This window comes from Cyprinodon variegatus, unplaced genomic scaffold (genome assembly GCF_000732505.1).
Source record: "Cyprinodon variegatus isolate N-32 unplaced genomic scaffold, C_variegatus-1.0 Scaffold61, whole genome shotgun sequence".
In the NCBI taxonomy this organism is placed as follows: domain Eukaryota; kingdom Metazoa; phylum Chordata; class Actinopteri; order Cyprinodontiformes; family Cyprinodontidae; genus Cyprinodon; species Cyprinodon variegatus.
The window spans coordinates 211752-225071 of NW_015150514.1; the positions used below are offsets into that span (position 1 = coordinate 211752).

Sequence of the window (13320 nt, forward strand, 5' to 3'; positions counted from 1 at the left end):
TATATATATATATATATATATATATATATATATATATATATATATAAATAATTGTTTTTAACAAGGTCACACACAAAAGAAACCCTTTACACCAAATGTTCACTTGGTGTCCTCTAACTGCACACACATTGGTGGCTGTTTAAAGAACTGTAAACCTGCTTTAGTAAAATCTAAAACATTATGTTGAGATTTTTGTTAAATCTCAGTTTAATCCCTCTGTGACAATTTGCTCGATTTCAAAGGCTTAATAAATGTATCATAAAACAAAGCATGCTTCCGGAATGACATTATCTATCCGCTCTAAATTACTAAAAGTTTTTTTTTTCTTCTGTGGTTGAAAGATTTTAGAGGCAGAGAGTTCCAGTTTGACATTTTCGTCTTTGTGTCATTATTTTAAATCATGAATCACAATTATAAAATTGACTTTTGGAAATGTCATCACAGAATCTCAATTAGCTTTTGTTTCTTTCTTTCATTCTTTAAAATCAAAATAAATGCTGTCATATTAGGACTAGGTTGTGGCTACAGTAGGTGATATTATGCATCACCTACTATGTTCTCTGGTTTGGAGAAGATTCTAAATTTTGGACCCATTTTTTAAAATGCTGATACATTCAACCTTCAACGGTCTCCGTTAAATATCAATAACCAGAATCTGGCCATTTTTGAATTGAAGCTTGCAACATGCTCTGGTTCTCTTTAGGTGTAACCGTATTTCGATCTTTGTGCGGTTCTATTGTTGCATGTAAGGCCATGTCGCTGTAATAGGGCCTGGCTTTTCCATTTGGGCTTTGCTTTGCTTCATTGATCTACTCAACAAGAGCTGCATGTTCAAATACTCGGTCTCATTTCACTTTTTATCTCTTGAGCCTTTTGTTTGCCTCTTTAGCTAAACGTTTCCCATAAATGAAACTCAATTGTCTGTGTTTGCCCTGACAACATATATCCAGCTTTACTCTAATACTTTAATCAAATCAGTGAACAGCCTTCAAACTTTGATGTAATTTCTACAGGATCAGAAAATGCTGTTTGGACTAAATCATCCACAATTCTTAAAACAATTCAGTCCATATCACAAAAGTCTTAAGTATTTCTCTCTCCCTTCCAGACTCTGCAATGTCTCAGAAAATGTGATCTATTATAGTAAATGGATTTATTACAATATATATGTGATCATCAGTAGGTCTTCCCTTCGTGAAAGCGTTATATCTGTTCAATAATTTTATACAGAATTTTTATTTTAGATTTGACAGACATGATATTTAAAATTTAAAAAGCCACCAAGCCCACAGCTTCCATAGCATATCCATCTAAGCAGTCTATCAACATGAATTCCCATCCCCTTTAAGAAGCAGATATGTCATCAGTTGTCATTACTGTAGCTCAGGGGTGCATATACCATGTAAATACAGGATTTCACATTATTTTACAAAAAGTCATACAGACAAAAAAAAAATGAATTGGCTAGAAAACTCAAAAATAAGACAAACAGAAAAATCTCATGCAAAGGAAAAGCACTGAAAAGGGAAAACCCTCCAACCTCGGAAAATGGAGATAAGCTAGAACCTGCATACCTTCGTACCACCACTCTTACATTCTTGAGACTTAATTCTCCACAACTTTGAGAATTTTAAATTCCTTAAATTTGTTTGCATGGTTTATAAAGTATCCAGTGGAGTTGCACCACCGCCTTTAAGGGAAATCCTATACAGACAAAGCCACTCAGTCTACGGCTAGAGGAGACTGTGAAGTACCCTTGAGACAAACCACCTTTGGCCAGATTGTTCTTTCAGTAAGGGGCTATAACATCTGCAACAGCAACCCTCTCACTAACAGATGATCATCCACTTTTAACACATTCAGAACAGGAAAAACTGGTTAAAATCAAATCAGCAATGTGCTCATTAGACCTTTCCGATCTCCTGGTGCACAACTCGGCCAAATTTCAGGATCAGGTGTTACCTTGTAAATATCTGTACATATTTATACTAATCTCTCTGTTTGAACTAAAAGACGTGCCCTTGTAAGTGTGTAGCCTCCATTTTTTTTCTATGTTTGTTTTATAATTGTTGTTGGCATGTTGAGATGTTCATTGGCATGTTGAGATGTTCATTAGATTGTGTACTGTTCCTGACAAACAAATAAATAAAAGAAATAAGCTAAGTGGAAAGGTGTTGCAAACACAAAACCCTACCCATATACATAGATGCTAACACAAAAGCACAATACACGCATGCAAACAAAGATGATTCAAGTAGGAAAAACAACTGCATGTTTAAACAGTTGCAAGCTAGTGCAAGGTAATGGTAGAGTTCTAGACTACCAGGGGGAGACGGTCATCATGGGATCAGATGCTCAGAAAAAACATAAACAGGATGCAAATAGAGAATCATTGTAAAAAATAAAATAAAAAAACTATTGAAATGGACATGTTCTTCACTCCCCAGATGTTCTGTAGATGGCATTCCATTTATGTTCTCACTAAGGCTCTGGTCCAGAGACTTTTTACTGTAATGTTTATCTTCTCGTCCCTTATGAGTTGATGATCATCTCCACTGCTACCTTGCAGTTTGGCTTAACTTGCAGTGGTGGTTGCTACATGAAGCATTTTATCATTCGCATGTGTTTGTGTTTGCAAGTGAGTTTGCAGAGCCTTTTAAACTGGCCGTGATGTCTTCACATGCCATTTGTGACCCTACTGAATGTTTTTTTTTTAATGCAAGCAATGACATCAACGGGCCATTATCAGTGTGAATTTGTAACCCTGAAATAGAGATAATGGTTCAAAATGTATTATTCCATTAAAAAAAAGGAATGTTTAAAGTCATACTGATCAAAAGTCTGTCGTCATTTTCCATCTTTAAAGCAAATTCTGATTATTCTTTAGAGAAGCAACAATATAAAATCTTGGAAAACTATTCAGGGCTTCCTGCTGTTGGGGATATTTTGAATATTTATTTTACATAAGCAACATCCTGGACTTTGGGCATGAGAAAGCAGTGACATCTAATGAAGAATTAGTTTTTTGCCACCATAACTGGTTCAAACATTTCCTTAACCTCTGAAAAACAAACAAAACAAACAAAAAAGTCCATATCCATGTAATAAGAAGTTCAAATTTGGCACCTTTTCCTTTCTAGGAATTATAAAAATGCTCGTTCAGAGAGTTGGGAACTGATGATTTACTGGATCAGGTCCTCTGAACTGAGGAGGGCACGCCTTCAGCAAGCCTCATTCAAAGCGTTCAAACGGGATGGATACTTTGAACTGGAGTTCAACACATAAGCATTAATGACATTCTGACGGAGCCAAAGATGCAGGAAACAGTCCTCCCTTTCACAGCTGAAATCTCCTGCACAATAGAGCAAGATAGTATCACACAGATTTCCAGCCAGAAGCCCAAGGCTGCAAATGGGTTGGTGAAAATCCTTCCTTTGAACACAACCTGCCACCATATGCTCTGCAACCCACAGACTCTTCATCACTGAACTAAAGACACTGTTTCAAATGGAGAACAGTGCCGAAATTATTATTAAGAATTTAGTTATAATCATCACATGGACTCGCAGAAAGGTATATATTTACATTAGTACATTCTACATATGAAAATCGCATCTAGAATAAGTATGTTCTAGTTGAACTCTATTAGGTTTTAGAGCATATTAAGTTCTTGTCTGTTTGGTTACACTAGTGATAGTTTATGTACTCTAAGGTAATGCAATCTGCTCAATTGCATCATATTTTATAAGCTCATCTTTTTTCTGGCATATTTATTGCCATTGATCAGATGGGAGCAGTCAGTGCAGACAGGAAATATGGGAAAGATTGCAGGGATGGACATGCAGTAAATGTCTCTCTGGCAGCAAATCGAACGAAGGACTCTGTGCTTGATGCAATTTAAGACCATGTGATTTCCGCTCTAATTACTCCGTATCAAATGGCCCAGTAGCTCATTTATTGTGATGTTGCTTTCCTCTCACTTGTTGCAAAGCAAATGTGAAAGATTGACCAAGTTGGCGACATCTGAGCAAAAATAGGTTCAAGGATTTTTTTTTTTAGAGGAATTATGCTCCAACTTTTAAGCAATCAAGTGAATATTTGTTTTCCTCTTTGATTTATGTCAGAGAATATCTGATGTAACTATCAGATGTTAATGGATTTTGTATATAATATTAGTTAGATACCATTAGAAGTAATAAAGTGATAAAATACACATTCTTAAGGACTATTTTCAACTTAAACATCTCTTCTAACTCCAAGCATTTCATTCTGCAGAGATTATCTCCAGATGAGTGGAGGCTTTATCCTGTAATTGATTTTGTATGTTTTTAAAACTTACAGGTTGCTATTGGCTTCCTGAAAATAGGCTAACCTTGTTACTTCAAAACCAAAGACTGATTATAAAACAGCAGTGTCTAATAAAGCAATTAAGGGCTGTTCATGTGTATGCAATATGAACTCGGTTAGACTTTTGTATTTGGTTTTTAGAATAAGTCCTTTATTAATCTAACATATAATAGATTGACCTTACTTTAAAAGATTATTAAACTGATGCCTTAAGTAAAATTTAGATATAAAGTAAATATAACTATTAGTTTTATGTTTTCATTTCAAGATATATTTTCAAGATGTTTTCCAAATATAAGACTCTGTTGTATGAACTTATTTTTCCTAAAGTTATAACTTCTAAAACCAACAGAATATCTGACAATAATGATGTTAGCTTAAATGTGAAGCCCCAAGCAGTTGTCAAAATGAAACTCAAAATTGTGTTATCTGCATTACATTGGGATCCTTTAATGCTTGGAATCAGTTATAACAGTAATCACACTCATGCTGTGGTGAGGTCACACGCATTGGCAGAAAGTCAACCAATGAGGTCACACTGATTGGCACAAGTGTTCACCACTTTCAAACTCAACTCTTCTGCGGACTCAACTTAAATATTTTTGAGTTATTGATGATTTTTTTTTTATTCAACAGTTCACAGCACCATTTAAGATAAATATATACAACAAATTGATTAGAAATTAGTTTTCTTCACTTTAAGTCTTTAATTAAACTGGATGTTTTGTTTTACATAGTGGAATGTTGGTGCAGATGTAGAAATAACCTACTTGTGCAGAAGGAGTCATCCAGGCTCCTTTTCTGTAGCTCTAGGGAACTCTGGTGAATAATATACTTTATACAGTATTACCTTTCTTTTCTACCACAGTGTTTCTGGCAGGAGTATCATCTCACTTATTGTATAGGAGCCGTCAAAACCAGCTGACCCAACTTTTTTTTCTTAGGAACATAGACTGCATTTTATTTAGGAACACTTTTGGTTTCAGGTTTCATTCCATTGTAAAGCAAATTAGGTCAACTGATATTCAATTTAACTAAGCAAACACCCCCGTCAGCATATATTGTTGTAATGTGTATTATATATGACACACATTAAATGATTAAAGAACAAATGCTCACATTTGCATAAATAAGGATAAAAAAACAGTTTGAAAAAGAGTTTTGGAAGAAACAACATAAATCTACCATTCACTAAGATTAAACAAAAAAGTCTCGACAGTGACAAAAAATGAATAAAAATTAACATAAAATTAATAATAAAAAATAATAACTTTAATCTCTTTTGTAAATCACATGACAACAAACTTTCCTCTATAGATCATAATACTCATTATCAAAGAGCAATCCTTTAAGATACTGAATAATAATATACTATATAAATATATAATATTTGTAAAACATAATCCTATAATATATTAATATAAATAAATCTATCAATAATATTTAATTGCAAAATACATAACTTTTCATATATCTGATCCAGTTTTAGTTCAATTTCAATAGTTTTTGTTCGGAATAAATATGTGTACTCTAACGTTAAGCTAAATTTAGAATTTATTTTGTTTTTTTAAGGGGTTGTCACATGTAAGAGATTATTGTAATATCTCTGACTGGTCTTTCGTGTGATTAAAATGAGATCTAAACTGCCTCCTATTTATTGCGATCTTGCGATCCAAGATGGCCGCCCTCTAGGCACGCCGGCCAGCATCCAATGAGGTGTCTATGTATATAATGTGTATGGCGGTGACGGCCAATCACACAAGAACAGACGGTGGGCCAATCAGGAGCTTGTGGGTGGACTAAACTCAGGGAAGCAGGCTTCAGTTTGAGCAGTTTTTTCCGCATGGTCCTAGTGCTCGATGATTGTCTATGTACTGTAATGTAACATTGTTTTTGGACGGTAAAATGTGCAGGGGACCAAAACAGACGTTTGACATGTCCCCCACTGTCCCCGTCAAAATTACGTCCATGTTTGGCTCCATCTTGGGTTTCATTCTTTTCATGGCTCGGAATGCTCTCTTTTCCAGAGTCCATTGTTGCGGGACATTAGTGGTGCGTGGAAAAGTGCTTACTTCAACATGCATGCATCAAAATGCTACTCTACCTGCAACTCTGTTTTCCATCTATGTGTTGACAGGCCCTCTTAAAGCATGTTACTGCCATCTAAAGGACTGGAAGAATAAATTCTGTCTCTTGCTCTCTTTAAATGTAACTTGACCAAAAGGTTAATGCTACTGCAAATATTAAATAGCTTTTTAATATAGTGAATATATTTTGTAACCCTGTATATCCTAATGGTTGATTTAGGCTGCTGAGTCAGCTTGTTGGTCTCGTGTAAAAGAGTTACTGTTGACAGGAGGTATTATTTTGAACAGAAATAATCCTTTCTCTGGTACTGGCAGAGCTGTCAATTTTGGCTTTATTTATTTACTGCTTAAATACATATAACAGCACTCCTTTGCACTCTGGGAAGCCCAGTTTTAGCACAGAGGGAAAAATGTTTGTCAGTAGAGCATGTTTCTGTTTGCTGTTTGAGCCTAATGCAGATAAGAGGAGAGTAGGTGTAGTTGGAGTTGGATTGAAAACTAGAAGAGAGAAGGAAGCCCTCTTTATGTATGACAGTGTGGGAGTGTACTGTGTATAGTTGAGTTTAAATCAGTTTGTGTGTTTTTTGGTAATTTCTGATTGCTTCCAGGTTTGGTAGCTTTGGACTGAGTGTTGTACATCTTTTTCCAGTTGGACTTTTTACACAAAACATACAACTTTTGTTGATGTTTTAAGTTTTTCCTGCAGAACTAATGGTGTGCAAATGGAGAAGAGGGTCTTCAGTGCCATATTTATAACTAGCATTGACGGTGATGGGCAGCAGCATTTATATCGGGTTTCTGCTTGGCCAAACTTAATTGCTTTGATGGCCCCTGACTTCTTCTTTAGGGCCTCTATTGTGAAAGGTCCTCACAACAATCTGGCTGATTGCTAAATCATGTTTTCTTGTTCACTTATTGTTTTTGCTGTTTTTTCAACAGATATTCATTTAAAGTAAAATGTGTTTTGGAGTTGTTCTGTCCAGGGATGGATACAGAGGGAATGTTTTAATATTTTTATGTTTTTGTAGGATTTTGTTGAAGCCACACTCTGCCAGTTATCCTCTCTTCTATGGGTGAAAATCATCAAGAAAGAATACATCTTATCGACCATGTTTGACTGTGATACAAACCACTCGTAAACATGTTTGTGTGCAGGGAAATAAAGCATGATTTTCTGAGGCATCACATCTTGGAGGCTCAGATGGATTTAAGGAAAGAATAAATAAGCCATGGTGTGTGAAATAACCAATTTCTATATTGCACCTAAAGCTTAAGAGGATTAACTTTGAAGGAATATAATTTATTTATCGGCTGTTTTTTAATTCCATATAAAATTTTCATTACATTTACTCCTGAATTTGCTTCAGATATCCTGATATTTACACTTATTCCATTTGATTCCCATAGATGTTGGTGCTTCCCCAGATTTCATAGATGTTTGTTTCTGTCAGTGAACACCAGCTTTTTGTTTTATAACCTGCTTTGATTTAAATTAACATGAATTATTTATATGCTTTGAAACTCTTCTAGCAACATTTCCCTAGAGGCAGTATGCAATTTGTAATTTCTACAACCATGAACAGATTAATTAACTTTCTATGTTCTTATCTCTAGCCGGATTCAAACACATGTTCCTATAGTCATGTTATCCTAAAAAGTTGAGCATTAGATGTCAAACTGGTGGGGGAACCTTTGTAATGGTGGCCAACTTCTTAATGCATTACCAAAGGAAAGCCTGGCTAATATGATATCCATTTGACCCAATAATGCTTTTTGAACTCAAGGTTCTGTTTGGGTAAAGTGGTAGCATCACCATGAGCCATGCTAGTCTAGTCATTACCTCACTCTAATGAGGGCTTATCAATAATTTAGCTTTTATACATCAGAGTTTCAGGGGTGGATCCAGTGGGACATTACTTACACACACTTTGCCTTGGGTGGTCTGCTTTGTTTTCATGTTTCCTCACACAGATAATCATATAATCTCCTCAGTTAACAGTTTTCATTGAGGTAGGGTGTCAATGAAATAGTCATTTAAACAAAAAGAACTAGTCTAAAATAACTTGTAGCCTAACAGGTGGCAACAGATTAGGGTTTTTCACATCCGAGCTTAATGAGGAGGCGACTATAAGCTATGAACAGTTTCATTATTATCTGGTCTGGTTTGTATATTCCCCAGCTGTGTACCCTTTGTAGGCTGCAGCTACTGTTGTAAAAGAAAGGGAGAACAAAATATAGATTATGTGCAGCTTGTTTGCAGAGGGAAGTTAATTGCATGAACTATCTGGTCTCCAGCCTTTTATAAAAAGGGATATTTCCCTTGGATTTTATGTGTAGAAATAGATAATCATAAGTCAAACTGCTTTTATCAGCCGGTGTTCCACTTTTACCAGGTAAAGAGTTTAGTTTCAGGTTGATATTTAATCAGCGGAAGAATGATGCAAAGTCTCACTAAATACCTTTTTCAGATCTATTAAAATGTCGACTAAATAATTGACTGCTGCATTGAGGTGACTTGTAAACATTTGCACACCAAGAGGCAAATCTAATTTGAACATGATAACCTGGAGAGTTGAGGTTTACCGAGGTCTAAAAAGCAGATTTCAAAGTTTTTATTTTTACCGTTCAAAGATATCAACGGCAAATGATGCACTAAGACCATGACCGGAAACATGTCTGTTTTTGGAGTGCAGACCATGTCAGAAATTCTATGATCCTGAATTTTTGGAGATGGCATTTTAAAGACGCCGTTTGTGGTTTTAGTTTAGAGGAATGGTCTGAGAATTTCCAATTTCCATCTGTTTGCCTGTGGTAGATGCATTCAGAAGCCAGAGACCATACTTTCCCTTTAACCTTGTTGAATTTTAGAAAAGACCTTGCATCTAGAAAGTTCAGCGATTCAAATTGCCAATTACTAACCCATCTTTCTTTAAACATGAGGTTTACGTGTTGGGAAGTCAAAATGTCTTTGAAATCTAATGGTATTATATAGTTACTAGTGTTGTAGGAAAAGAGTGTGAATACGCTGGTCAAACCCCTTCCCTCCTGTGTGTGAACACATCTCACATAGGAACCAGATTCTGAGTGTCTGGGTCAGGGTCATGAGCAGACGGGGCAGAAGAGAGGCTGAATATGAACGTCAGCAGTGACCTGACCTGACCTCTGACCTCCCTGTCTCACAGTAGCTCTCTGTTCCCATTGGTGTCACACAGGATCTGTTCCGTTAGAGACGACACAGCCTTCTTTTGTTGCTAGATATTAATCTCAGCAGCTTTGAACTTAACAAATAATTCAATTATTATTATTTATAGATTTAAACTTTTTATTTTACAAATCAGCCTTTAGGCTGATGGAGAAAAGCAAAGAAAAAAAAAAAGGAAAACTTATTTTACAAATCTGTTAAGAAAATGACTGAGGAGAAAGGCCTTTATATTCCCAACTACCGGTACTTGCAGCTTTCCCAGCTCAGAAAACTGAGTCTGTTTTCTTTCCCTGTTGGAGACCAGATGGGCCATCTCCAGAAAGTGATAAATTTGTTGTCGCCTCTTTTTATCTTATGAAGCATAACAATGGCCTCTAGCACTTTTCTACTTTCATAAAGTTTAATTGTTCATGACAAATTCTTAGTGCTTTTGTGCTGTAAAAGCAAAATGTCCTAAAAAAGATACAAAAGGGATTTATAGTTGTTTAAATTTTCAGTCACCTTACATAGAACGATGTACTATGCACTCAGTTGGTAAGCTAATAATCATCTCCTCAAATGTAATATCTTCCTTCTTATTGTCCAGGCTTAGCTGCAGACCCTGCCCACACCGCCGGCCAAGATGGTGGTGCTGTCACTCAAAATCTGCGTGCGGCAAGGCAATGTTGTGAAAACGATGCAGTTTGAGCCTTCCACAGCAGTCTATGATGCCTGCAGGATCATCAGAGAGAGGGTCCCAGAGGCTCAAGCTGGACAAGGTGAGCTTTTCAGTGATACTGAAATCTGCACCATTGGATAAGAAATAACATACACCAGTTTTAGAAGCAAAAAATTAAAAATGCACATACATACAGTTCCTTGTATAAAGTAGTTCTATGCTTTAAATCCTCCTTGATTTTGTTATATTTTGACAGATTCCTCCTCTGTTGTTTGTGTGTGTTTTTTTTTTTTTTTTGGCTGTTTCCGTATTTGGTACCAAAACAAAAACGGCCGCATAACTTTCAGAAGAAACCTTATTTTGTCTTTACAAATAAAAGTCGTCTCCAATATCAGCTGTACATCTTACAGGGTTATGTCTCTTTTATAGAAACTCTAATTTACAGACTTAAAATTGCTCAAACCCAGTACGTTTGGACCTTGAGAATCTCTGAAACGGTTGATGTGGCTCAGATTCAGCTATGCTGGCATCATGGCCGCCTCAGGTTAATGCTCTCCTCCCCTTCTCAGCTCTGTGAGGTGGACCTCCATGTCTTGCCTTGCCTTGTTCACAGCTGTTACCTTTTTTCATTTTTCTCAGAGTATGTGGTAGCATTGGATTTTATTTAGGGGTTTGAAAATATAAGTGGCCGATTGTACTTTTTAAATGTTTCTTTGGTAAAGATTTCAGTCAAAGTCAGATCACATTCTCTCCATTTTCAGTTATGCAGCAAAAAGATAAGTTGGGAGTTAAAGGTACATAAAGCATTGTGGAAGCTAGGTCCTATTAAACTCTGAATAATATTGTTATAATTTATGCATGACAGATGTATCCATTATCCTGCATTTCATTGATCTAATGCATATTCTTTGCATTTATGATAGAAAAATCTGAGCCTTGTTAGTTCAGCCATAAAATCTGAACACTTTTCACAGCTTCCAGTAGAAACATGTTGGAGCCTCATCAATCATTATATTTTTTTCAGTTTCAAGTCAAACTTATTTGTACCACATGGCTACACTAAAGTCATCATTCCCCACTTTGCTTTGTTTTTGACTAGCGATCTCTGTTCCTAGAAACCTTTAACATAGGAATTCCTGGAAAACAGTCCCACATCTGATTATATTTAAATGTTTAATGTTGAGCTTTAGACTCTTCTCAATTGTCTGTCTGTTTTCTGAGTCTGTTTTTTATTTTTAATAAGCATCATTTAATCTTTTGGTGTTTGTCCTCACTGCTCCAGCCTCGGATTATGGCCTCTTTCTTTCTGATGAAGACCCCAGGAAAGGGATCTGGTTGGAGTCTGGAAGGACACTGGACTATTACATGCTCCGTAATGGGGTAAATATATCAGTCTGTTTAACCTGCAGCCACATCAAACAACATTGCAATCATCATGTGAATGTTTGCTTTGAATATAGAGAAAAGCTTAAGGGAACTCTTAAATGACTATTATGGAACTGCAAACACACACACTGTCAGTTGAGAGGTGTGAGTGAGTCAAACACCAGGGATGGATGTGTGAATAACCTGGACAAACTCATCAGCAGTCTGTCTGTAGCATTCCTCGCTGTAGCTACTAAATTGGTTCCCCTCTTCAGATTCACCAAAGGCAGCCCAGGTAGGAGGCATGACTGTGACCGTTTATTGTGAACCAAATCTCACCCCATTGTGCTGACTGGAATGGGAGCAGTTGGCCGCGATAGCCTCCCGTTTAATAAGCTTTTCAGGCTTCTGTTCTTCCTTCTCTACTTGCAACCTGGTTGCAAATGATCGTTTCCTCCCCAGCGACTTTCTCTGACTTTATTTTTTTTTAAGTGCTTCTCATATGTAACTTTACAATTGATCTCCTCTACTTTTTATTAATATTTTTCTATGTTTTTTCCCCCACTTGTGTTTTAACAGGATATTCTTGAATACAAGAAGAAGCAGAGGCCCCAAAAAATCAAAATGTTGGACGGAGCCGTTAAAACAATCATGGTGGATGACTCAAAAACTGTTGGCGAGCTGCTTGTGACCATCTGCAGCAGAATAGGTACGTCGTAATCGGTGAAGATGTTTTCCCTCTCCTTTCTTCCAAGATATAACGTTAAATGCTGGGATTGAACAGCATCGAGTTAGCTAAAAGTAACATTTGATCTTAACTCTTGTATTGTTTTTGGTACAGCTTATTTGCTGATCCACAGCATGTACTGTGCATTGCAGAAGGAGTCACGCTGTACTCATACTTGAGTGGTCTTGTCACCTTACTGCCACAGGTTCTATGTGTTTTTATTTGATAGATCAACACATGAATCGGTAGCATTTAAATTATTTATGGTGCTTCTTTTTCTTAAAAAAATAAACAAAACAAAAAGAAAGAAAACACAAAAAGGATAGCAAGCACCAAAAAAAGTGTAGTTTAAACATCAGGGTGAGTCGAGCTGTTCTATTGAGGCTTCAGAGGTTTTAATAAGGAACATTTATGAATAAACGGCATTGCAAAGACCAATTAACAACTTGACTGTTGAGTGGTAAAGTTGAGGAAAAACATTAAAAAGGGGCGTGGGCATAAAGCGATATGACTTGGCCTTGTATGTCAGCGGCAGCACTTCAAGCCTTCACCGTAGCTCTGGAGGAGCTGCAGATATCAACAGACAGGAATAGCTATTAGGCATGCACGCCACAATCTGGCCCTAATAGAGGATTGAGCAGAAAGGCATTGTTGAACTAAAGCCAGCAGAAGGCCTATTTAAAGTTTGCCATAGGCCATGCAGAGGGGGGAGCAAACATGAAGGAGCTCCGACCAAATGAGACCAAATTACAGGCGTTCTACTTCCACACATAATCAGAAAACTACATGCCATTCTAAACTTACAATCCCTATGATTAAATCTACTGGAGGCATCATGCACTTTTTATAATGGGGGAAATATTAATGGGTAGAGGAATGGAGCTAAATACAAGATAATCCTGGAGGAAAACCTGTCCATGACCCTGCACATACC

The 13320-nt window shown here is 36.6% G+C and overlaps 1 protein-coding gene across 1 annotated transcript in view; it reads left to right on the forward strand.

The window, feature by feature from the left end:
• Nucleotides 1-13320, forward strand: part of LOC107082772 (talin-2-like) — a 97222-nt gene that overhangs the window by 36522 nt on the left and 47380 nt on the right. Inside the window, exons 3-5 of the mRNA XM_015371609.1 lie at nucleotides 10223-10394; nucleotides 11577-11674; nucleotides 12239-12368. Of these exons, the coding sequence (XP_015227095.1) occupies nucleotides 10259-10394; nucleotides 11577-11674; nucleotides 12239-12368 (364 nt within the window). The 5' untranslated portion in view covers nucleotides 10223-10258. The remainder of the gene's footprint in view (nucleotides 1-10222; nucleotides 10395-11576; nucleotides 11675-12238; nucleotides 12369-13320) is intronic.